This window comes from Geospiza fortis, unplaced genomic scaffold (genome assembly GCF_000277835.1).
Source record: "Geospiza fortis unplaced genomic scaffold, GeoFor_1.0 scaffold262, whole genome shotgun sequence".
Lineage (NCBI taxonomy): Eukaryota > Metazoa > Chordata > Aves > Passeriformes > Thraupidae > Geospiza > Geospiza fortis.
The window spans coordinates 574,239-598,220 of NW_005054510.1; the positions used below are offsets into that span (position 1 = coordinate 574,239).

Genomic DNA, 23,982 nt, shown 5'->3' on the forward strand with positions numbered 1-23,982 from the left:
ACTTTATTTTCGGTCTTCCCACCTGTATTTTTGACAGGCTGCTAAAATTAGAATTGAAAAGTTGTAATTTGAGCGTCTTCCTGAGAGAAAGGAAATGGAGCTGCCTTCTGCTTTAGTCCTTCTGCCTTTTCCAAACATCTCACTTGGTGACTTAACTCGTGCTTTGAACTTTTAAAGATCAGGATTTTGGCACATCTACACTAAAACTGAAGAGGTTTCTAAGTAAATAAGCAAAAAAAAAAAAAAAAAAACCAAAGCCAGCCAATAAACATGATTTGAAAAAACCAACACCATTTCCAGAAGTTTTTCAATCTCCCAAAATTTTGACAGAAGCAAAAATAATTCAATATCCCTTCATTTTCCGAAGCTGTTTCTCAGGCTGAAAATGTTGCTGCAATTTTTATTGTGTATGGTCGTGCCCTTTTTAGGTTTGTGGGCTGTTGTCAAGTGGAATGGATCCAGAATTGGAGTTTGGCTTCCTCAGCTCCCCTGTGGGGAGCAGAATCCCCCTCGGGCTTTTTCCAGTACAGGAGAACACCTTGGGTCACTGAAAACAAAAACATAAATATAAATATAAATATACCTATAAATATACCTATATCTATAAATACCTATAAATACCTATAAATATAAATATAACTATATATACAAAAATATAAATATATAAATATATAAATGTATGAATATATGAATATATAAATATATGAATATATAAATATGTGCAGGAATCATACTTTGTGTTAAATAACATTTCCTTGTTTCCTGTGCCTGAGTTCCCCCGAATTTCAGGATTTTGGGATCACTTGCAGCAGCTGTGCGGGGCTGTCAGTTAAAAGAGCTGCTGTGCTCCCTTTTGGAGAGGGAGAATTCTTTCCAAGCTGTGTTTTGTCTCATTTTAAAGTTCTCGGGGGTGTTCAGTCCAATCCTTGGCTTGTGAATGTTGTTGGGAAGGAATTTGGGATATTCGGGGCCAGGTGAGGCCGTGCTCAGCGCAGTGCGAGCTCACACAGGGTGAGCAGTGAATTCCCTGTGAGATCCCAGCTCCCTAAAACGCTGCTGGGGTCCCCCCCAGCCTTTCCACGGCGTTTGCATTCCCCAGCAATCCCCACTGGCAGCGCTGATTCACAAACTGCATCTGCAGCTCCACCTCCACGCTGAGCTCAGTGTGATGTCCAGATGCCTCAAACCCTGCCAAGAGTGGAAAAAGTGAGAGAAAAGCTGCTCATGTTCTCAGAGTCTGCCTGCAGCTGGCACAGGGCTCTGCCAAACTCCAGGGGAAGTGCAGGGAGGGAGCTCAACGCCAGCGACGAGAACCAAAAATCTGAATTTCTGGTTCATACTAAAGCCAGTGAAAAATGAGGATTAAAGAATGAGGTTCCTTTCATTTTCTTACTTCTGGATTAGGAATATTGAAAATAACTGGAAACAAGATGACAGGCAAAGGAATATTTAAAATAACTGGAAACAGGCTAACAGGAAAGGAATATTTAAAATAACTGGAATCAAGCAAACAGGTAATGGAATATCTTAAATAACTGGAAACAAGCTAACAGGCAAAGGAATATTTAAAATAACTGGAAACAAGCTAACCGGTAATGGAATATTTAAAATAATTAGAAACAAGCTAACAGGTTAAGTAAATATTGAAAATAACTGGAAACAGGCAAACAGGTAAAGGAATATCTTAAATAACTGGAAACAAGCTAACAGGCAAAGGAATATTTAAAATAACTGGAAACAAGCTAACCGGTAATGGAATATTTAAAATAACTGGAAACAGGCAAACAAGCAAAGGAATATTTAAAATAACTGGAAACAAGCAGACAGGCAAAGGAATATTTAAAATAATTAGAAACAAGCTAACAGGTTAAGTAAATATTGAAAATAACTGGAAACAGGCAAACAGGCAAAGGAATATTTAAATAACTGGAAACAAGCAAACAGGTAAAGGAATATTTAAAATAATTAGAATCAAGCTAACAGGTTAAGTAAATATTGAAAATAACTGGAAACAGGCAAACAGGCAAAGGAATATTTAAAATAACTGGAAACAAGCTAACAGGCAAAGGAATATTGAAAATAACTGGAAACAAGTGAACAGGTAAAGGAATATTTAAAATAACTGGAACCAAGCTAACAGGCCAAGTATCTTAAGTAACTAGAAATAAGATAACAGGCTAAAGAATATATTTAATTACAGGCAAATAGCTAACAGGCAAAGTGAATATTTTAAATAACTAGGAATAAGCTAATATGTTAAGTAAATATTTTAAATAACTGGAAACCAGCTACCAGCTTAAGTGAATATTTAAAATAATTGGACAAAATAATTGGCCCTGCCTACAACAGAATTGAGGAGGAGGAGGCTGCAAGCAGTGGATTGACAGTGTTGATGCCTCAAGATTTCAGCTTTTCTATTTTCCATCTATTTGTAACCCTGCAGTTCTTTAGTGTAAACCTCCAAACTCCACACTCAGTGGGAGCTGCTGCTTCCCCATTCTGGGCAGACACAACAATTCCTCTCCAGGCCTGGCAATCAAGGACACCTCACTGCCTCAGGCCCCAGAGATGGAAACAAAAGGGAGTTGGGGGAGCAAACTTGGGGTCAATGACTTCATTAGCTGAAGCTGGAATTGGCAGATTCACCCCCAAAATGCAAAAGGACCAAACTTATAAACGTGTGAAAACCTGTGTGTCCATTTTTGGGTGTAGGCCCTGGAGGGCCTCATCTGCCCTAACCACCTGAAAACCTGAAGGAATAAGGAATTTTTATTCTCTCAATTTTGCCTGGCCTCTGTTTTTATGTAGCCCAAAAGGCACCAGCGCGGCCACCACCACTCTGGGCGAGGCTGCTGCTGCTCAGCCCCCGCAGCTGCACCTTGGCTCCATCCCTGGAGCCTTGCAGAGTCCAACATCTCCCTTACAAGACTTCTGGGGGTACTGGGGAGGAGCTGCTGCTGTTCACTTGGTGCCTCGGGGCAGCTGTGGCCGAGGTTTTGAGGCTGAGTGGAGATGAAAAGTGACAGAGTGTTAATACATTAGGCATTCATTTTGTATCATATTAGTGGTGCTTGTAGTGGGTAAGTGAGATGTCAGAGCCTGTTATGTGCAATTAGGAGCCCACAACTGAACATCCCATGGAGGTAACAGGGATGTGAGAGGAATGGCAGATTTGTCTTTCCAAACAAGCTCTCCCAGTGCTGGGAGAGGAAATCAGCACGAAACAATGGGAAGGATCCCACTGATTGATGAATGGAAAAAGAGATTTGCTTTTACAAATAAACTTTAGGTTTGCTGATAAACACAATTAGACATTGAAAGATGAAAGAAATAATGGGGAAGAAAAAACCCTAAATTCTGTAAGAATTTAAAAATTAAAAGGGTGGGTTATACATTAGAGGGGAATCTTTGGGATCAGGTGTTCTGGGGAGTCTGAACCTCTCAAGGACCTCAGAAATGGGGAAAGAGAGAAGGGAAATGTGGCTGGGAAATTGGCATAAAAAGGAGACTGAGTCCTCCAAAAATTGGAGAGACCCCAGGGGATGCGCCATGGCCTCTGCCTTGATTGGAATAAAGTTCCAGGACTGCTCTGTCTCCTTTTTGGACACTAACCTCTGGTGTTTGTGGATGGATTTTTCTAACAAGTGTCAGGGATGAGCAGGGAGTGAAGGCTGAGCCTCAAAACTGCACCAAACCCTGCTGGGAATGGGATCAGAGGGATCAATGCTCTGCACAGAGCAGCCAAATATTTTGGTGGCTTCTCGTGGCCATTCTGGCTCCAGAACTCTGGGAATTTTCAAAGCTAAAATGAACCCAGTGGAACGGGAAATTGCAATAATTCCAATTCCTTGCAGGAAAGGAGATTGTGTGGGGTTTGCAGATGTAAACCTGGGGCTGTTTGCATTTCCAGGAGCACAGGGGGGATGGAGCCACAGGAACAAACTGGGCTGGTTGAGCTCCCCAGTTCGTGCCTCAGTTCCCTCCCACAGGGAGGGATGAAGCTCACCCTGATGAGAAAAACCTCAAGTGTGAAAACCTTGAGTTTCCCGGTCCCTTTGGGGCAAGTTCAGAACAAGCTGAATTTCCAGGACACCAAGCAGCAGAAAAGCACAAGCAGTTCACTGCCTTCTGATTAAAATCTTGATGTAAAGGGATAAAAAAGGGAGAATGAATCCTCAGCACAATAACATTTTTATTGGGAATCCTTATCAATCTCTCAAGTCTCTTCCAATCTCCTCAGTTTTCAGACTTAGCTGATGCAACCTTCTCCTTGGATTTCAAAGCGGGTGAGGAAAGATCTGATGGACAAATACTGCTTTGAAAACAGTTTTGTTGCTGTCTCTTTGGGTTTGTATTCTGGATTCTGCTCCGTGTCTGCCTTGGGCAGAGAACTTCATTTCTGTGTGCCTTCATTTGTGTGTCCCTGAACTGACAGCAACAAGAGATTCCCTGCGAGACTGAGGCCTAAGAATATTCCTCAGACAAAAGGAACCCTAGAAATTATCACTGAAACCATCTTCCTCCTCTTAATCCTTTTGAAATGGGGTGAAAGAGTGAAATTTCTGATGTTTAGGGATGGAATGTTTAGGTTTTCTTGCTTTCAGATCTTTCAAGTACACAAAGCAACCCAAAAATGCCTGGAAAAAAGGGAATATCAGAGAGCAATGGAATAGGGAAAGAAACCCTAGAAATGATCACTGAAACCATCTTCCTCCTCTTTGAAACCAGGTGAAAAGAGTGAAATTTCTGATGCTTAGGGATGAAATTTTTAGGTTTTCTTGCCTTCAGATCTTTAAGGTACACAAAGCAACCCAAAAATGCCTGGAAAAAAGGGAATATCAGAGAGCAATGGGTGCTTATCAGACTCCAGGAGTCTGAGATCTGCCCTGCAGAATTCCCAGCTGCATCACTGAGGCTTGGCTGAGCTGCTGCTGTGAACAGGAGAGTCCTGGGTCAATGCCCTGATAAAATTACCTGGACCAAAGGCAAAGGGATTTCACACATTCCTGTGCACAGGCACTCCCTGAACCATTAAACCGGGAGATGCAGGGCTGGAACCTTGTTTTCTGCTCTTGAGTCTCCAGGGGTGGAAAGCAGAATCTCCTGCTCGCAGTGGAATTTTTAAAAGTGCAATGAGAGAAGGGAAAGCACATCCAGAGCTGCTGGCTGCCTCGGAGGCTCCTTGGCCAAGGGAAGGCTTCAGTGCTTTATTTCCCAATATTCCCAAGCCTCTCTAGACTTTGGACTCGATGTGAGTTGGTGCTGGAAGTTAACTCTGCTATTTTCAGAGACAGAATTTTGCCTTTTTATTGCAAAATTTAGTTGCACGTGGTCGCTGGGTACTGCAGGATTTATTTTTCACTTGTCTTTAATGCATGAGCGAATCCTAAAGATTTCCCTGAGGAGTATTGAACCTTCCTCTGGGGGCATTTGATGAACCACCTTGTTTAGACTCCAGGAAGAGTGAATTTACACAGGGAAGAGTGAATTTACTCACACACTGGTGCTGTGCTGGTACAGCCACCCCACATCCCCTCCCTGGCTCATCCAGGATTCCCAAATGAAGGATTGCTGGGCACTGCCGATATTTCTGCTGGTAAAACACCACCAGCCCAATTCCAGCCCCAGTTCTGTTGCAAACCTCTAAAAACCAGAGGTTTTGCTCTGCTTTTGTTGGTTTTTCTGATGAACCACCTCATTTGGACTCCAGGAAAAGTGAATTTACTCACACAGGGCGTGCACTGGTGCTGTGCTGGTGCAGCCACCCCACATCCCCTCCCTGGCTCATCCAGGATTTCTAAATGAAGGATTGCTGGGCACTGCTGATATTTCTGCTGGTAAAGCACCACCAGCCCAATTCCAGCCCCACTCCTGTTGCAAACCTCTAAAAAGAAGAGGTTTTGCTCTGCTTGTGTTGGTTTTTCTGCTCTCCCCGGCCTTGCTCCCTCCTCTGCAGTCTCAATTCCAAACTCTTCACGTCACCGCTTGGAAGCTGGGCCGCGTGCAGGACTGTGCTCTGTTTGCACAGCTCCCCCGGCCTCGGCACATGTGGTTCCAATTCCAGAGGCTCTGCAGGGCTGTGCAGATGGGGATGGGGCTGGCCTGACCCCTCTCCTTCACCTCAGGGAGGGGGAGCCGCCCCTCACCCAGCATCTTTCCCATTTGGGATGCTTTTGCGTGGCCACCAAAGGGGAGGCGGCTGCAGGCAGCGTGCTGGGGCCGGCCCGTGGTCACTGCGAGCGCTGGGGCTCTCTGGAGAAGACAACCCTTGGCCTGTGTGGCTGTGCCAGCCAAGGAACACAGCGAGCAGATGTCCCAGGGCACAGCCTGTGCTCCCTTAATGACCCTCAGGAGACGGCGGCCGCCTCCAGGCTCCCTCCCCGGTGCGAGGAATGCGCAGAGCCGTCTGCAAGGAGACGCTGCCTGCTGTTTATTTTGGCCTGAAATGCTGTCAGGGTAACTGTGAGGGCTGCTGTGGTCTGAGCATGAGGGGGGCTGTCGACCTCTTTGGGTTCTGCTCATAACTCTGGGATGAAACAACACAGCTTTGCCTCATCCTGTGGGAACTCAGCGCATCACTCCGGATGTCCAGAGTCGCCGCAGACCCCTCCGGGGGGCTCAGAGGTCCTGGCATGCTCCCTGGAACACCTGGTGGCTTGACTTTGATCCTCCTAGCAAACTGCCAACTTGGTATGAGGATTTGAAAGTCACACGGGTTTGAATGGTGTAATTACAGGGTGCACACAGGGTGAAAATGTAGATTTTTAGGGATTATGGGGACAAGATGGAGGGATCAGGGCGTGTCTCGTCCTTCTTCTTTCTTCTTCTTGTTCTCCATTTTCTGCTGTGATGTTGGCACTTGGGGATTGGTTTAGAGTAGAAGTGCACTGTCTAACACAGATGATAGGTATTGGGAACTAAAAGTAAATATGAAGTACGTAGTTTGTAGTATAAAATAGACGACACCGCCTCGGGGGCGGCGAGAGTGCCTGTGGCTGCCTTGCTGAACGGATCTCAGCTGGGCAGAGAGAAAATTTTGTAGATAAAAGATAATAAACAACCCGACGACCAAACATCGAAGAGTCCTGTCTCATTCTTCAGAGCGTGGGGCCGCTTCAGGACCAGCCGACACATCTCGGGGCAGAGATCAAAGCAGCCCACACGAGAATCCTGCCTGACCCACAGCAAAAGCCAGGGGAGAGAACCCAAGGGGACATGAAACCCTTTGTGTGCCTGTGTCTCAACAGCACAGTGGGGAATGAAGAGGTTTTGTTTCTCCAGAGTTTGATTTTAAGGCCCGCTGAGCCTTAAATGCTGGAGTGTGGAACTGTCTGCAGCGTCCCCCAGCTCCCCGGTCACGCCAGCAGCCCTGCAGAGTCTGACTGCACACGGAATTCCTTGGCCATAAAAGTCGTGCTCAGCCTCCTGCTCCAGCAGCTGAAATCCTGAATCTGCTGATTGCAAAACGCTCGGGGTTTTTCTCGTCAGCGCTGGATGGGGGGCAAGCTCTTGTTGTTAGAGAAACTCAGTAAATCATTTCCTATAAGACTCCAGCAAGAGGAGACTCCAGCAGATGTGAAACATCCAAAATTCCTGGCGTGAGGGAGTGGTTCATAGCTGCAACATGGCAGGCTGTCCTTTTTGTTTTGAACTCCCAAACACATTATTCCTGCACAGGCCAAGTTTAGACGCATCCTGTTTTCAGACACTTTGATTTTAGCACAAAACTGTGAGGCAAATGAAGGATTATCCAGCTGAAGGAACACCCTGCTGTAGTTCTGTGCATGTTTATTCTCTCTGGGCTGATTTAAGTAGGAAGTTTTTGCTTATTTGGGTTGTTTTTACTAACGTGAAGTATTTCAGCAGTTCAGGTCTGGCTGAGAGCAGCTATAGCAGGGGATTTCTGCATGCAATGAGGTGGGTTTTTCCAACAGCCTGGATTTTGGGAAGAGTGGGTGAGTCAGGACCACAGGGAATTCATAAAATCACAGAATGACCAGGTTGGAAGAGACCCTGAAGTCATCGAGTCCAGCCCAGCCCCAACAGCTCAACTGAACCCTGGCACCCAGTGCCACATCCAGGCTTTGTTAAACACACCCAGGGATGGGGACTCCACCACCTCCCCGGGCAGAACATTCCAGAACTTTATCACCCTTTCTGTGAAAAACTCTTTCCTGATATCCAACCTTCCTTCTTGTGAGACATAAACTTTGAGGAATTTAGGGGTTTTAGAGGAGCTAAGATTTTAGTTAGAGATAAGCTTTATTGGAGTTAATTAAAATCAATGGGTAGGCCTTGATGAAGTTCAGAGTTAGTAGTTAACTAATAATTGATTGCTTGTCAGCACAATGTTGGGTTAGCTGGGTTTATAATGAAGAATATAGAAACTGATAAAGAGCTTTTAGGAACATAAGACAATTGTGGCCTCTTCTGTTCTGAAACCAACTGAAGACAGGAATGGGAGTTCTACCAAGGGTTCATTTGTCACATTTGCATTGAAAAGGTAGAAAGGCCAGAACGAGGAAGACTTCATTTACTTCCTCATTTTGGGACCCCTCCCCATGAAAGGGACCACTGACCCATTTCAAGGAACAAACTGTGCATGCTTAATAACTTTTGAACTAATTAACATGCTTAACGGCTTTTGAACTAATTACCATACGGAGCAGGGAATGGGATGTACCCAAGTTATGAATATGCACTTGTGTTTTGAGTATTCAATACCTGTACAGATAAAGGGCTCTGTAATCACCTGTAAATTGAGGTGTGTATTTGGGAGCTATCCCACAATAAACATTCACTTTGTAACTTTAAACTTTTAGTTAGAGAGTTTTTGGATATTGGTACCAGATCAATATCCATATTGGGAATGGGATGCACCAAAGTTATGAACACGTATTTGTATTTTGGGTATTCAATACTTGTACAGATTAAAGGGCTCTGTAACCACCTGTAAATCACAGGTTGTATTTGGGAGCTACCCCACAATAAACACACACTTTGTAACTTTAAACTGTTAGAGGGTTTTTGTCACAATTGGATATCGGTACTAGATCAATACCCATATTTTTAATAAATCGCTTGGAAAGCTCCCATTTTCCCTCAGAGGAGCGGCACGGAGGTGAGGATGACTTTTAGGAGGACGCCAGGGAAGGAAGCCCTGCCTGCAGGGGACGTTTGCTGTGCAGGGAGGATGAGCCGTGGCCTGGCACCGGGGCCGCTCCTGTCACACCTGCACCCAGCCCGGGCTGTGATCTTAACCAACAAAAGCAGGCACAGCACCCATCACAGGTGAGCTGGGAATTGTTCAGACAGGGCACAAACTGTGTGTGTGTGTGGATAAGTTTTCCTCAGCAGCGGATTCCAGGCGTTTCCTGAGTCACCTCCGACCGCTGGAGCTGCAGGAAAATCACAGGTTGCATTTCTGCTCCTCCCTGGACATCAGGAATATTGTGGTGCAAATCTCATCTTTGATAAAAAGCCAAAATAAATCATAAAAAGCGTTGCTGAAGGACAAACTGCACAGATGTTCCTGGAGAAGCTGAAATGTTTCAAAACCTGTTCTGGATATTCACATTTTAAGTGAGCTTGGTTTGGCCTTGGGTGTGGTTTGGGCTAAGCTTACAAAGATTTATTGTGCATTTCTTTTATCTTGATTCTCTGAATCTTTTCTAGGCTGTTCCTCCTAATTCCAGCAGTTAAGAGATACAGCACAACCTATTACTTTTTAAATAGCAGAATCTATTTTTAGCATTGCTCCCTAATCCAAACCTTCTGAACCTAATGAAAGATTTAAGTCTGGAAGCTCTTTAGCTTTTAGGACGGGAATTTGCCCACAAATAAAAACGTCAGCAAAGCATTTATTTCCCCTTTGATTCTGCTTGTCTGGTAATGTATATTTGATGTTGGGGTTTGTGGGTGGTGTGTACATACATTTAATTGTAACGGGTATGGAAACTCTCTGGGCTTCAGCACAGCATGAAAATGTGGGATCCTGGAAGGGTTCAGGCATGAAAACTCTGCTTTGGGGGCACAGAATTTGTGATAAGGCCAAACACAGCCTCGGTTCACGCAGCATTTGCTGCTTGCTGTGCTGCACAGGCTCCTTCCCTCTGCTCCCGTTTCAAAGGGCTGATGCTGCTGAAATTCAACCCCTTTTATGACATACACTCACAGTGAGGAGTCCTTAAAACGTTGTTGAAACGAGTTCTGAGGAATTCCTCAAGCCCGACATCTCTGCTGAGGGATCCAGCCTGTTGTCCATATTTATTTATTTCTAATTTATTTCAGCTCTGACATGTGTGCAAGGCAGAAGGGGCTGAGAGGGCTAAAAACCCCCTGGAGTCCTTCCCCTGATCAATCTTGGTTTTGGGCTTGATTAAAATCTTTGTTGCTGTGTTTTCCTTGGAGATTTCAACACAGGGGAGGGATGAGGGGATGGCTGTGGTTGTCTGCAGGGCGTGGGGTGAGTTATTGTCCCGGGAACAATGCAGGGAACAGTCACACAGGGTCACTGCTGTGCCACCCAAAGCCTTCAGGCCAACGCTTCCAAAAGCATTTAAAAACAAAAAAAAAAAAAAAAAAAAAAAAAAAAAAAAAAGAGTTGGGATAAGCAGGAAAAGCAATGCCACCTCCTCCTGGAGTCATGGGATGGGAGCTGAGTTGTGGCAGTTCCAGCTGTGGGTTTCTCTGGGTCTGGATTGAAGGCACTTGAGATGATAGTTCATGTTCCCACTAAAGTGTTTATTATTTCTTATCAGTGAAACAGTCTCACAGCCATGAGTTCTGCAGCAAGGCACAAAATGGCCAACAATCTCTTGTTCCAAGGTCCTTTAAGACTAAACCATCCAATTAAGAACTGACACCTGGATTATTTTCCCTTTTAACCCAATAACTGATCCCAAAGAGCCCCAGTGAGGATTTTCTGCCCAATTACAAAATGCCACCCAAACCCATGGAGAAGAAGGAAGAAGAAGAAACCCACGACCACACCCTGTGCCCTCCATCTTGCTTCCATCCACAACACACTAAAAATCCCAGAACCTCAACTGGGAGAATGAGTCAGGCTGGGGAACTGTTGGTTTTCTCTGGGTCTGGATTGAAGGCACTTGGGACAGCAGTTCATGTTCACACTCAGGTGTTTATTTATTATTTCTTAGCAGTGAAACAGCCTCACAGTCATGAGTTCTGCAGCAAGGCGCAAAATGGCCAACAATCTCTTGTTCCAAGGTCTTTTAAGACTAAACCATCCAATGAAGAACTGACACCTGGATTATTTTCCCTTTTAACCCAATAACTGGTCCCAAATTTGTCCAATTACAAAATGCCACCCAAACCCATGAAGAAGAAGCATGAAGAAGAAACCCAGGATGACACCCTGTGCCCTCCATCTTGCTTCCATCCACAACACACTAAAAATCCCAAAACCTCAATTTCTCACCAAGTGACACACCTACACTGCTCTCTATAATCTATTTCACACTTTTGTGGATTCTGGTCTATTCTGGAGTTTAGGAAACTTTCTCCATGGATGAGGGTCAAAGTCAGCGCTGCCCTGGGGGTCAGGGCACCCCAGAGCAGACACAGAAATATTCCTTGTGGTGCTCTGGGTTTCCACACTGAGTGAAGCCACAGGCACCAATTCCCAAATTCCTGAGAGCACCAAGAGCTGCCCACAGGATGTGGAAGGGAGCAGAGGCTTTGTTGGGCAAGAACTGTGGAGCCTGCAGAATTGTGGCATTGCTTTTGGACGTGATTTCTGGGAAAATCAGCCCTTTTTTCATCCATTGTGCGCAGGATCCAGCCCTTGAGGCCACCCAGGGCTGGGGAGCTTTGGGAGGGAAGGTTTGGAACAGAACAGGGATAAATAAATCCCTTTGCAGCCCCAGCCCTGTGTCCTGGGCAGTGCTGCTGGAAAGGGCAGACTCTCCTCTGGAGCTCTTTTAAATTAAACTTCAACTTTTAACCATGCAAATGGTTAAAACCTTATTTATTTGTTAAACATCTTATTTAATTCAACTTTCAACCATGCAAATGGTTGAAACCTTATTTATTTATTAAACATCTCATTTACTTCAACTTTTAACCATGAAAGTTGTTAAAACCTTATTTATCTATTAAAAACCTCATTTACTTCAACTTTTAACCATGCAAATGGTTAAAACCTTATTTATTTATTAAACATCTCATTTACTTCAACTTTTAACCATGTAAATGGTTGAAATCTTATTTATTTATTAAAAAATCTCATTTACTTCAATGTTTAGCCATGAAAATGGTTAGAACCTTATTTATCTATTAAAAATCTCATTTATTTGGACTTTCCTTGCAAGGTCTCACCTACACAAATTTCAGGGAGTGTTTGTTCTTCTCTGGATAATTAAACCTAGAAGGGACCTGCATCTGTTTCTGGCTCCTTTTTCCCTCCTGTGCCATAAATTCTTGCACATTTCTACACCTAAATCACCATCCCATCCCTGTTTGCTGCAGCAAGACCCTACCCAAACTGTGGAAAATGTGAGATTTTTTTCATGTTGAGAGATTTTTTGTGGGTAGTTTCTCAGCCTGGCACTCATGTTGGGTTATTGTAAGAGGCTGTTTTATTTTCCTTTCAACATCTGGCTGACTGGAGAGAAATAAAGTGAGGCTCCTGTCCAGAGAACCTGCAAAATTTAAACTCCTGTGGGAGTTTTCAGGTATTGGCAAAGCATTAATAAGGATTAAAGAGACAAATCAGGGGGTTGTAAATAAGATATATTTTTTCTTAATAATGTTATGGAAAAGTTTGCAAGGTGTGTGAGTTTGGTTACTGGGTCAGTGATGAATGAGCTCGAAATTATTTCTGATTTCTTTGAAAAAATAAAGGGTGCTGTAGGAATTTGTCACTATTCCATTGGATGTCTCCCTGGTTTTTCTCCCCGTTTAGAAGATGAGTTTATAGACTCATCATAAACTTCCTCAAACCCACAGATAATTCCTGGGAGCAGCAAGAATCCCTCTAAGGTGTCAGCTCTGCTAAACCCAGCCTGTCTAAGCCAAAAAAAGAATGAAAACTGCCACAATCTCGCAGAAAAATTATAATTTTTCATTAAAAACCTCAATCAGGATTGAGCTTAAAAACACAAAACACCTCCCAAGGTTGTGCACGGACCCTCAGAGCCCCACAGGGCTTGGAAAAAGTTGCAAATGTCGCGTGAATGTCCCGGTTGTGGTGCCAAAATTAAGATTATTGATCGGTGGTGTGGCAGTGGCGGCGCTAATGAGGACAGCCCGCAGCAACGCGAGCTCCAGGGAAAAGCTGGATCCATCCTGGGCAGGAATTCTAATTGTATTTGGCAGATGGAGCTTGGAGGGCAGCGAATCCAGTGATAAACGGGATTACTTTTCCCTTTAAAGCAAGCAGCTAATGTGGTTGGGGAGGAACTTCCACTGGGGGAGAGCTGAAGCCTTGGTAAGGTTCCACCTGTCCTAAAATTCTGAATATTTAATGGAGCGGGTGATAATTCTTAATAAAGTGTTTGGGAAGGAGAAATTAAATCTCCAAATCTCAGCAGCTGAGGGATGGTCGTGGTAACTCAAGGCAGAGCTGAGAATGGGAGCAGAAAGGAATTTTCTAAAAGTTGCTGCTGAAGAAATGGAAAAAAATGAGGGAGAGTCATGTTGGGTGTCAATTTTCTGTCTGGTTTTCACTTGAAGGTTCAGAATCCACTGTTTAAATAGCATAAAAGTACATAAATAGTACATAATTATATTAAAAAATAGGAATAAATCCAGCCTGAGTAATTGGAACCTCTTGTGCTGTTGCTCTGTCCTCCAGGATTGCGTGTGCAGCCACACGTGGGACTTCCCAGCGCTCTGAACCTCCCCAGTTTTCAGCACTTTTGCAATATTTGGCCCAGGAAGCAAAATATTTCCTCCCACTTCATTTCACAGGGAAAAAAAGAAACCGTTTTAGGGTTTTGTTTTGAACAGCACAACTGCAGAACAGCTCAAGAGAAGATTTACACCCCACTGGCAAACGGCATCGGTACCCCAAGGAAATTTGGGTGGGGAATTTTTGACTTTGACCCCAAGGCCTGTAACCTTCCCTCCCTCTGATCTTTTGGGTCAATTTTCACTGAGCTTGAACTTCCCACGCTGAGTCCGCGTTTCCAAGCTGGAGCTGGGCAAAGCCAAGAGCTGACGGTGCGTTTTGGGGCAGTTTTCAATGGATGCTGACCAAAAGCTCGAGCAGGCAGTGCCTGAGGCAGCGCTGGCCGAACATTCCCATTTCCCTGCGCTGCAGCATCTCCCGGGCACCTTTTAGGGCCTTTTGGGGGATTTTGTCTCACATTCCACGGGCTCTGCTCCCCCCTAGCGGGTTCGCCCGGCACTTCCCTTTTTCTTTCTTTTATAGATCCTGACAGACCAAAAAAAACCTCATCGGGTTTGGTTTTGGCGCTGCTATTCAAAGTCACTTCCCAATCCTGCTTATTCCACATTTTTCTTAAGTTTAACCCTCTTCTTCCCAGGCTGGTTTCTTATTTCTGATATGCATAATATTTCTGATATATATATCTTTCTGATATACATAATATTTCTGATATACATAATATTACTGATATATATATTTCTGATATATATTTCTGATATGCAGAATATTTCTGATAAATATCTCTTTTGATATACATAATATTTCTGATATATATTTCTGATATGCAGAATATTTCTAATAAATATCTTTCTGATATACATAATATTTCTGATATACATAATATTACTGATATATATATATTTCTGATATATATTTCTGATATATATTTCTGATATATATTTCTGATATGCATAATATTTCTGACATATTTCTGATATGTATATTATTTCTATTAAATATCTTTCTGATAGACATAATATTTCTGATATACATAATATTACTGATATATATTTCTGATATATATATTTCTGATACACATAATATTTCTGATAAGCATAGTATTTCTGACATATATATGTTTCTGATACGTATAATATTTCTGATATATATCTTTCTGAGATACATAATATTTCTGACATATATTTCTGATATGCATAATATTTCTGACATATATATGTTTCTGATATGTATAATATTTCTGATGTATATATTTCTGATATATATTTCTGATATATATATCTTTCTGATATGCATGATATTTCTGATATATATATATTTCTGAGAAGCATAATATTTCTGACATATATATGTTTCTGATATGTATAATATTTGTGATATATATATTTGTGATTACATCATATTTCTGACATATATATTTCTGATATATGGTATTTTGAAGCATTTCCATTTTCTTTTGTGGTGTTAAATTGAAGCTGCTTGTCCCGAGCCCCCATTCTAAAAACCCCCAAAAAATCTATTTTTCACCCCATGACAAACTAACTATTATTCTACTTAAACTTTCTTGATTTGTAATTCTTCATATCAAGGTTGGTAATTGTTTTTTCCAAGGGCTAAATCAAAGGCACGGGGGTCTGGGGCTCTGTGCCAAGGTCTCTGAGCCCCCTGGGCAGGGGTTTGGGCACTCCAGGGCAGCCAGAGGGATTTCCTGCGTTCCCACGTCTGACCACTTGGAAGATTGAAATTTGAAATTTGTCTTCCAGCTTCCTGCTCTGTTTGGCTCGGCGAGGCTCAGACCGAGTTCAAGAGGGTGGCAGAAGAAAACGTGACCCTGCCCTGCCACCACCGCCTGGGGCTGCTGGAGCAGGGCAGCCTGGACATCGAGTGGCTGCTGCACATCTCTGAGACCGTGCAGAAAGCGGTGGGTTCGCTGAGAAAATCGCTTTATTTCTGCCCTCACGCCGCCGGGCCTCCATTTAGCGGCCCTGCTGTGATGATCTCTGCAGGTTGTTCTGATGATGAGAGCAGGGATTGGGAAACAGAGCTGATTTAGAGAGATTTAGAATGTGGAAAAGTTATTTGATATCCAACATGGATCACGTTGGGTTACAATGGATTTTTTTCTTTGTTTAAATGTAGTCAGTCTTTGTTAGATCAGCTTCAGAAGTGCCCTTCAGGCTTTCAAAATAACCTTGGGTTTTGCAGGCCCACTTTTTGAATCCTTGGTTTCAGTGCAACGCAGATGTGAAAAAACGCCAATCACTTGTTTTTAAAATTTTAGACGTTTAATAGTAATAAAATGGTTATAAAAATAGTAACACAATTAGAGTAATAATAATTTGGACAATTAGAATTAGGACAATATGAGACAATAAAACAAAGAGTTACAGACAGTCCAGGTACCTTTTCTGGGCAAAATAAGCCTGAAAAAGGACCCACGTGAACAGAGGATTAACCCTTAAAAACAACAGCCTGTTGCATATTCATACACCTCATACATGATGCATAAATTCCATTCAAACACAGGATTCTGTCTGGGCAGTGTCAGCTTCTTCCTCTGGATCCTGAGCAAGGCAGGAAGAAGTTCATTTCTCCTGATAATGGAACAATAAATTCCTTTTTCTCTGAAAGATTCAGGTGTCCTGTGGCTGCTATCTGGGTGAGAGTCCTTTCTTTAGGAAAAAAAATGTCCTACATAGCATAGTTTCTATTTTAACATTTTGTTATAACCTAAAACTATATTTAACACACTACTTAAGAGAATTAATACAGCATCACTTTCTAACACAACACATATAATATTCATTTGAATATTTGCAAAAAGCCAATCATAAAATAGGCATTTTTCACAACACAATAGTTAAGTCCCTCTAAAAATGAGGTCTGCAGAGACTTAAATTAGCACAGCCAAACCTCCAGACTGCTTTGATGTGTTGTGGCACAAACTGATGCCTGTTTTCATGCTTGTAAAGTGCCCACTATAAACCTCCAGCAGAAATAAATACACTTTTGCATCATTCTCAGGGCAGAAACCCAGGTTTGCTTCCCCACCCTGCCTCAGGCTTCCTGTGTGACCCTGGACAAGTCACTTCCCTGGGATGTGCAGCTCCTGGAAACGCTCAGATTTGTTGTTCCACGTGAAAATGAAACAACAACTCAATGTCTGCTCTGCTCCCAGGTGATCACCTACTCTGGGGGCCGAGTTTATGATGACCTGAACGAGGAGCAGAAGGGCCGCGTCTCCTTCACCTCCAACTTCCTTGCTGGAGATGCATCCCTGCAAATCATCTCCCTGCAGTCCAGCGATGCAGGGAAATACATCTGCAAGGTCAAGAACGCTGGCCAGTACGAGTGGGCTCGCATCACCCTCAAGGTCGTGGGTAAGGACAGCTCCTTCTTCTCCCAAAGGGGAAAAAAAAGAAATCCAGACTCGCTTCCGGGGGAGAGATTGGTTTCAGCAGGGTAGAAATGCACAAAGGCACCTCGAGATCAGGTTTTAGTGCTCAGCTTTAAATCTGCCTTTGTGGTTTTGGCCACAGGGAGAGCCTAAAGAACTGGTCTGAGGTTGGTGCAATAGCACTGAACCCTAAAACAAATTCATAAGGATCATCTCATGCACAATGGCTCCACCACGAAATTATCAAGGTTCCCATCTGATTGTGTCTCTGGTATGTTCCTGCCTAGCACAGACACCTCAAGATTGAGTTTCAGTGCTCAGCTTTAAATCTGCCTTTGTGGTTTTGGCCACAGGAAGAGCCAAAAGAACTGGTCTGAGGCTGGTGTGATAATACTGAACCCTAAAACAAATCCATAAGGATCATCTCATGCACAATGGCTCCACCATGAAATTATCACGGTTCCCACCTGATTACATCTCTAGTAGGTTCCTGCCTAGCACAGACCCCTCAAGATCAGGTTTCAGTGCTCAGCTTTATATCAGCCTTTGTGGTTTTTGGTCACAGAAAGTACCTAAAGAACTGGTTTGAGGTTGGTGTGATAGCACTGAACTGTGATAAGTGTTGAACCCTAAAACAAATCCATAAGGATCATCTCATGCACAATGGCTCCACCATGAAATTATCAAGGCTCCCATCTGATCGTGTCTCTAGTAGGTTTCTGCTTAGTGATTCCAGACCTGTCATTCGCCAAAGCTGTTCCTCTGTTCATCTCTCCACTTCCTGGCAGCAAACGAGCCCACAAACAGGCACAAACATGCAAAGCCATTCTTTCCAAGGGATGGCTGTGATCCCATCACCCAAGGCAGGCTGATATCCTATCTCAGCTGGCCACCACCCTGCCCACACTCCTGCTGGGCACTGGCACTGACCTGACCCCAGCCCGTGGAGGTGACACATGGGGGTGGCATTTCCCTCCCTGGTTTCAGTTTATTGCTTTTCACACTCTCTGTGATCCCCTGGAAGGATCCTGCAGCCTGTCAGGGCAGAAGGGAGAACTGGAGAAGGAAAGGGAGGGAAAGATGTTCTGGAAATTGTGCTTAGAAAGAGGAATGTGGTGATAGAGCTGCAAGGGACAAAAAGTGTTTGAATGTCACTGCTGTGGCTGAGCCAGGCAGCTCCTCTGTGGGGTAGCAGCTAAAGCCCTAAAAACCTTCTGCTGTGCGCCCTAGAGGAGAAGGAAAGGAAAAAGGGGAAAGGGGAAAGGGGAAAGGGGAAAGGGGAAAGGGGAGTTTTACTCCCCTAAAAACTATCACTGGTGTGATTCCTTCACGCATTCCAGAGAAGACAGCTCTTGGAAGCTGTTTAAACGCCAAAGGAAAGGTTTCCAGTGAGCAAACTCTGCTGTGATGCCATGACCTGTCTTCTCCTTGTAGAGAAACCCTCCAAGCCCAAGTGCTGGCTGGAGGGGGAGCTGCTGGAGGGGAAGGAGCTGTCCCTGCAGTGCCGCTCCGCCTCGGGCACTGCGCCCATCTCCTACCGCTGGCAGCGCCTCAGCGAGGAGGACGAGAGAGCCGAGCAGCTCCCGCCCAACTCCAGAGTCAGTGAGTCGGGGCTTTGCTTCCCTGGAGCGCTGGGATCGCTGCGTGGATGGATGCTCCAACACTGCTCCCACCGCTGCGGCTGCTCCTGGGGCTGCTCCACCTTTCCCCCTTCTTTCCCCTTTCATTCTCCTTTCTTTCCCCCTTCTTTTCCCCTTATTTCTCCTTTCTTTCCCTTTTGTTTTCTCCCTTCTTTCTTCCTTCTTTCCCCCTTCTTTCTCCCTTGTTTTCCCGTTTTTCCTCCCTTCTTTCCTCCCTTCTTTCTGCCTTCTTTCCTCCCTTCTTTCTCCTTTCTCTCTTCCTTCTTTTCTCCTTCTTTCTCCCTTCTTTCTTTTTTCTTCCTTCTTTCCCCCTCCTTTCTCCTTTCTTTCCCCCTCCTTTCTCCTTTCTTCCCCCTTCTTTCCCCCTCCTTTCTCCTTTCTTTCCCCCTTCTTTCTTCCTTCCTTATTTCTCCCTTCTTTCCCCCTTCTTTTCCTCTTTCTTTCTCCCTTCTTTCCCCCTTCTTTCCTCCTTCTTCCCCCTTCTTTCTTCTTTCCTTCCCCCTTGGCATTGTTCTGGAGCTGACTTCACCCCACAGACCCATTTGTTCCTCTCCGCCCTGCCCACAGCCGAAGTTCCTCCCTCCATGGCACTAACCCCGGCGGTGTTCTCCCTCCCCTCGCAGACATCTCGAACCCCGGGCAGGTGCTGCTGAAGAACCTGACGCAGATGAGCACGGGGCTGTACCAGTGCGTGGCCACCAACGAGGCGGGCCAGGAGAGCTGCGTGCTGCAGGTGACAGTGCAGCGTAAGTACCGCCCTGGGCAGGGACAGCCCCGCAAACACCGCCTGATGGCCACAAAGTGATTTATTAAAAATACGGATATTGATCTAGTACCGATATCCAACCGTGACGGACAAAAACTCTCGGACAGTTTAGAAAGCGTATGTTTATTCCCAAATACACACTGCAATTTACAGGTGATTACAGAGCCCTTTTATCTATATAGGTATTGAATGTCCAAAATAAAAATACGTGTTCATAACTTTGGTACATCCCATTCCCAATATGGGTATTGATCTAGTACCAATATCCAAAAACTCTCTAAGAGTTTAGAGTTACAAAGTGTGTGTTTATTGTGGGATAACTCCCAAATACACATTGCAATTTACAGGTGATTACAGAGCCCTTTTATCTGTACAAATATTGAATATCCAAAATAAAAATGTATATTCATAACTTTGGTGCATCCCATTCCCAATATGGATGTTGATCTAGTACCAATATCCAAAAACTCTTAGAGTTAGGAAATGAATGTTTATTGTGGTATAACTCCCAAATACACATGTCAATTTACAGGTGATCACAGGGCCCTTTTATCTGTACAACTATTGAATGCCCAAAATAAAAATGCACATTCATAACTTTGGTACATCCCATTCCCTGCTCTGTATGGTAATTAGTTCAAAAGTTATTAAGCACGATAATTAGTTCAAAAGTTACTAAGCATGCGCAGTTTGTTCCTTGAAATGGGTCGGTGGTCCCTTTCATGGGGAGGGGTCCCAAAACGAGGAAGCAAATGCAGGATAATTTGCAGGATAAAAAGTACATTTTTGACATAATTTAACATAATTTAATCAGGTTTAGCCATTTGTGTGCTGAACAGCAGAGGTCGAAATCGCCTGAGGAGCCCGGCCAGGGTGTCCTTTACATCTGCATACCAGGAAAAGGGTGGAGTTTATCACCCCAAGCCAAACAATGGAGTTCAGCAGCTCCCCAAGCTGGACCTGCTGTGATAAGGCTCCTAACAAAGTCTCCTCCTGGACATTCCACGGCTTTGGAATTTTTCTGCCCAGCCAAGCCTGAAATAACTGGAATATGGAATAAGGAAAACCGGTTTGCCTCAGGCATGTGAAGTAAAAGCGTCCAGGCAGCTTTTCTGGCAATTGAACTGAACTGGTTTAAAACCTCACTCGGCTTTGCTAAACCCTCCTGAGGGACTGAGCCTAAGGAAACACCTTTCAGCCGAGCCCAGCCTGACCACTTTTATCCAAAGAGGTTGTCAGAAACTCTCAGCAAAGGGCCCATGACCCATGGGAAATGTTCTCCATTACTCGGCTGGTTTGGATGGAAAAGGCCCTGCCCAGGATGGTTTCCTTTCCTGCTTTGCCTGCCTCAGTCAGGTCACTTTTCCTCCACATTTGAATAATTAATTTCAGAATAGGGCTGTAACCGTTCAAGAGGAGTTGAAGGGGGGAACAAAACCCTCATGGGTAAATTCTAAGAGATTAAACATTCCTCTGCCTTGGGTGCTGCCTGGTGCTGTGCTCCACATGGGGGCTGCCCTGTCGCTGTGCTTTCTGTATTTTTACACTTAGAAGGGGATTTTTCCTCCTTTTTTCAGCTCCAATTTCAGAACAGGGCTGTAATCATTCAAGGGGAGTGAAGGGGGGGAAAAATCCTCATGGGGAAACATTAAGAGATGAAACATTCCTCTGCCATCACCTCTGCCTTGGGTGCTGCCTGGTGCTGTGCTCCACATGGGGGCTACCCTGTCGCTGTGCTTTCTGTATTTTTACACTTAGAAGGGGATTTTTCCTCCTTTTTTCAACTCTGCCCCACAGCCGAAGGCACAGCACTCGTGGTTTCACCTTTGCAGAGGTGAAAATTGCTTCACTCCCTGCCGCCTCCAGCTTAGCTGGAGACAAACTGGTTCAACTTCTGTGTGGAGACACACCTCAAAAATAACCTGCAGCGTGCTGTCCTGAGCTGTACCCAGCGCTGGGACTTGTAGCACGGCCTAAAAGCTCACCACACCAACAAAGGCTCACTGATAAATTGGGTTTTTTTGGGCAACAGATGCACAAAACATCAGCATGATCGCCGGGGCGGTGTGTGGAGTGCTGGTGGGGCTCTCCCTCCTCTTCCTGGTGGTGAGGCTGACCATCAGGAGGAAAGAAAAGAAGAGATACGAGGAAGAGGAGGCGCCCAATGAAATCAGGTAAACACCTTTTGGTTAATCCCACCTCCCACACTCCCTCCCCGCACTTCTAACAGCTCTAAGTAGCTTTAGGTGTCCTCAGAGGTTGTTCTAAAAAGCTTTTTAAGTCTCTGTGAAACATCACTGACAAATTTCGTGACTGTGAGAATCTTTGTGAAGACTTCCCAGAAAAATCAGATTAAAGTCACCCCTCCTCTCCCTCAGCAAATTAGCACAAACCTCAACCAGCCGTTTTCTCTCACATTTGTCATTTCGGTATTTTGAAGCATTTGCATATTCTTTTATGGTGTTGAATTGAAGCTGCTTGTCCGTTGTGGTTCTGACAGGGTTTGGGGGTGGTTTCCTTTCCTTCTTTCTTTTCTATTTCTTTTTTTCTTCCTTTTCTTTGTCTTCCCTTTCTTTCCCACTCTTCTTCCCTCACTTCTCCTTTTCTTTCCCCTCCTTCCCATCTTCTTTCTGCCTTTTCTCTCTTCTTTCTCCCTTCCTTCTCCCTTCTTTCCCATCTCTTTCCACTTCTTTTTCTCTTTTTTCTTCCTTCTTTCCTCCCTTCTTTCCCTCTTCTTTTCCCCTCTTTCTACCTTTTCCCATTCTTTCTTCCCTCTTACCCCTTCTTTCTTCCCTCTTACCCCGTCTTTCTTCCTTCTTTTCCCCTCTTCCCACCCTCTTTCCCCCATTCCCCTCTTCTTCTCCCCCTCCTTCCACCTTCTTTCCCTTTCTTTCCTCCTCTTTCCACCTTCTTCCCTCATTTTTTCCTTTTCTTTCCACCTCTTCTTCCCTTCTTTCCCCCATCTTTCCCCACCTTTTTTCCCCCATTTTCCTCCTTTTCCCCCTTCTTTCCCCATTCTTTTCCCCCTTCTTTCTCCCTTTTTGTCCCCCTTCTTCCTCCCTTCTTTCCCCCTTCTTTCCCCCTTCTTCCTCCCTTCTTTTCCCTTTTCCCTTCCATTCCCAGCTCCTATTTGGCACACAGTTTAGCCACATTCTCTGAGCCCTCCTTGAGCCTTTGGAACAACTGTTGCCCCGGATTTAGCTCTGGATGAGCACGGAGGGGAGCAGGAGCATTGGGAACGCTGACTCCTGTTCCTGGAGCTCGTCTGTTCCCCGCCCCTGAACTCCCCTAAGCCGAGCCTGGGCTCCAGCCAAGCCAGCCTGACCTCCTCAGGAAGGAAAGAGCTGGAAAATCTATTTCCAGGAATGACTTTGAGCTGCTGCTGCCTCCCGAGAAACAAACCCTTGATCCATCTTTAGGTCTCTCTGCGCGGCCACCTGGCCTCGTGTGACATCTCTGCAGCACCAGGCAGCTCCGTAATCCCTTCAGCTGCTGATCCCTCTCAGCTTTTTCAGCTCCCCCCTTCTTTTTCCTCTTCTTTCCCCCTTCTTTCCCCATTTTTTCTCCCTTCTTTCCCTTGCTTTTCTCCCTTCTTTCTCCCTTGTTACCCTCCCCTTTTTTTTATCTTCTTCCCCTTTCTTTTTCCTCTTCTTTCTCCTTTATTTCACCACTTTTTTCCCTTCTTTCCCCCTTCTTACCCTCCCCTTCTTTTTCATCTTCTCCCCCTTCTTTTTCCTCTTTCCTCCTTCTTTCCCCTGCTTTTCTCCTTTCTTTCCCCTTTCTTACCCTCCACTTTTTTTCCTCTTCTCCCCCATTCTCTTTCCATTTCTTTCTCCCTGCTTTCCCCCTTCTTACCCTCCCCTTTCTTTTTCCTGTTCTTTCCCCCTTCTTTCCCCCACTCTTCTCCCTATTCTTTCCCCTTTCTTACCCTCCCCTTCTTTTTCCTCTTCTTTACCCCTTCTTTCCGATCTTCTCCCCCCTTCTTCTTCCTCTTCTTTCCCCTTTCTTTCCCCATTTTTTCTCCCTTCTTTTTCATCTTCTTTCTCCCTTCTTTTCCCTGCTTTTCTCCCTTCTTTCCCCCCTCTTACCCTCCCCTTCTTTCTCCTGTGCTTTCCCCCTTCTTTTTCATCTTCTTTCTCCTTTCTTTCCCCCTTCTTACCCTCCCCTTCTTTTTCATTTTCTTCCCCCTTCTTCCCCAAGACAGTCTCTGCTGGTTTCTTCCCCTTTTCCTGTTTCCTTTCCCTTTCCTTTCCTTTCCTTTCCTTTCCTTTCCTTTCCTTTCCTTTCCTTTCCTTTCCTTTCCCTTTCC

The 23,982-nt window shown here is 44.5% G+C and overlaps 1 protein-coding gene across 1 annotated transcript in view; it reads left to right on the plus strand.

Moving 5' to 3' along the window:
* Positions 1 to 23,982, plus strand: part of CLMP (CXADR like membrane protein) — a 58,114-nt gene that overhangs the window by 31,823 nt on the left and 2,309 nt on the right. The window contains exons 2-6 of the mRNA XM_005428869.2: positions 15,634 to 15,791; positions 17,049 to 17,250; positions 18,702 to 18,869; positions 19,531 to 19,653; positions 21,706 to 21,847. Coding sequence (XP_005428926.2) covers positions 15,634 to 15,791; positions 17,049 to 17,250; positions 18,702 to 18,869; positions 19,531 to 19,653; positions 21,706 to 21,847 — 793 coding nt within the window. The remainder of the gene's footprint in view (positions 1 to 15,633; positions 15,792 to 17,048; positions 17,251 to 18,701; positions 18,870 to 19,530; positions 19,654 to 21,705; positions 21,848 to 23,982) is intronic.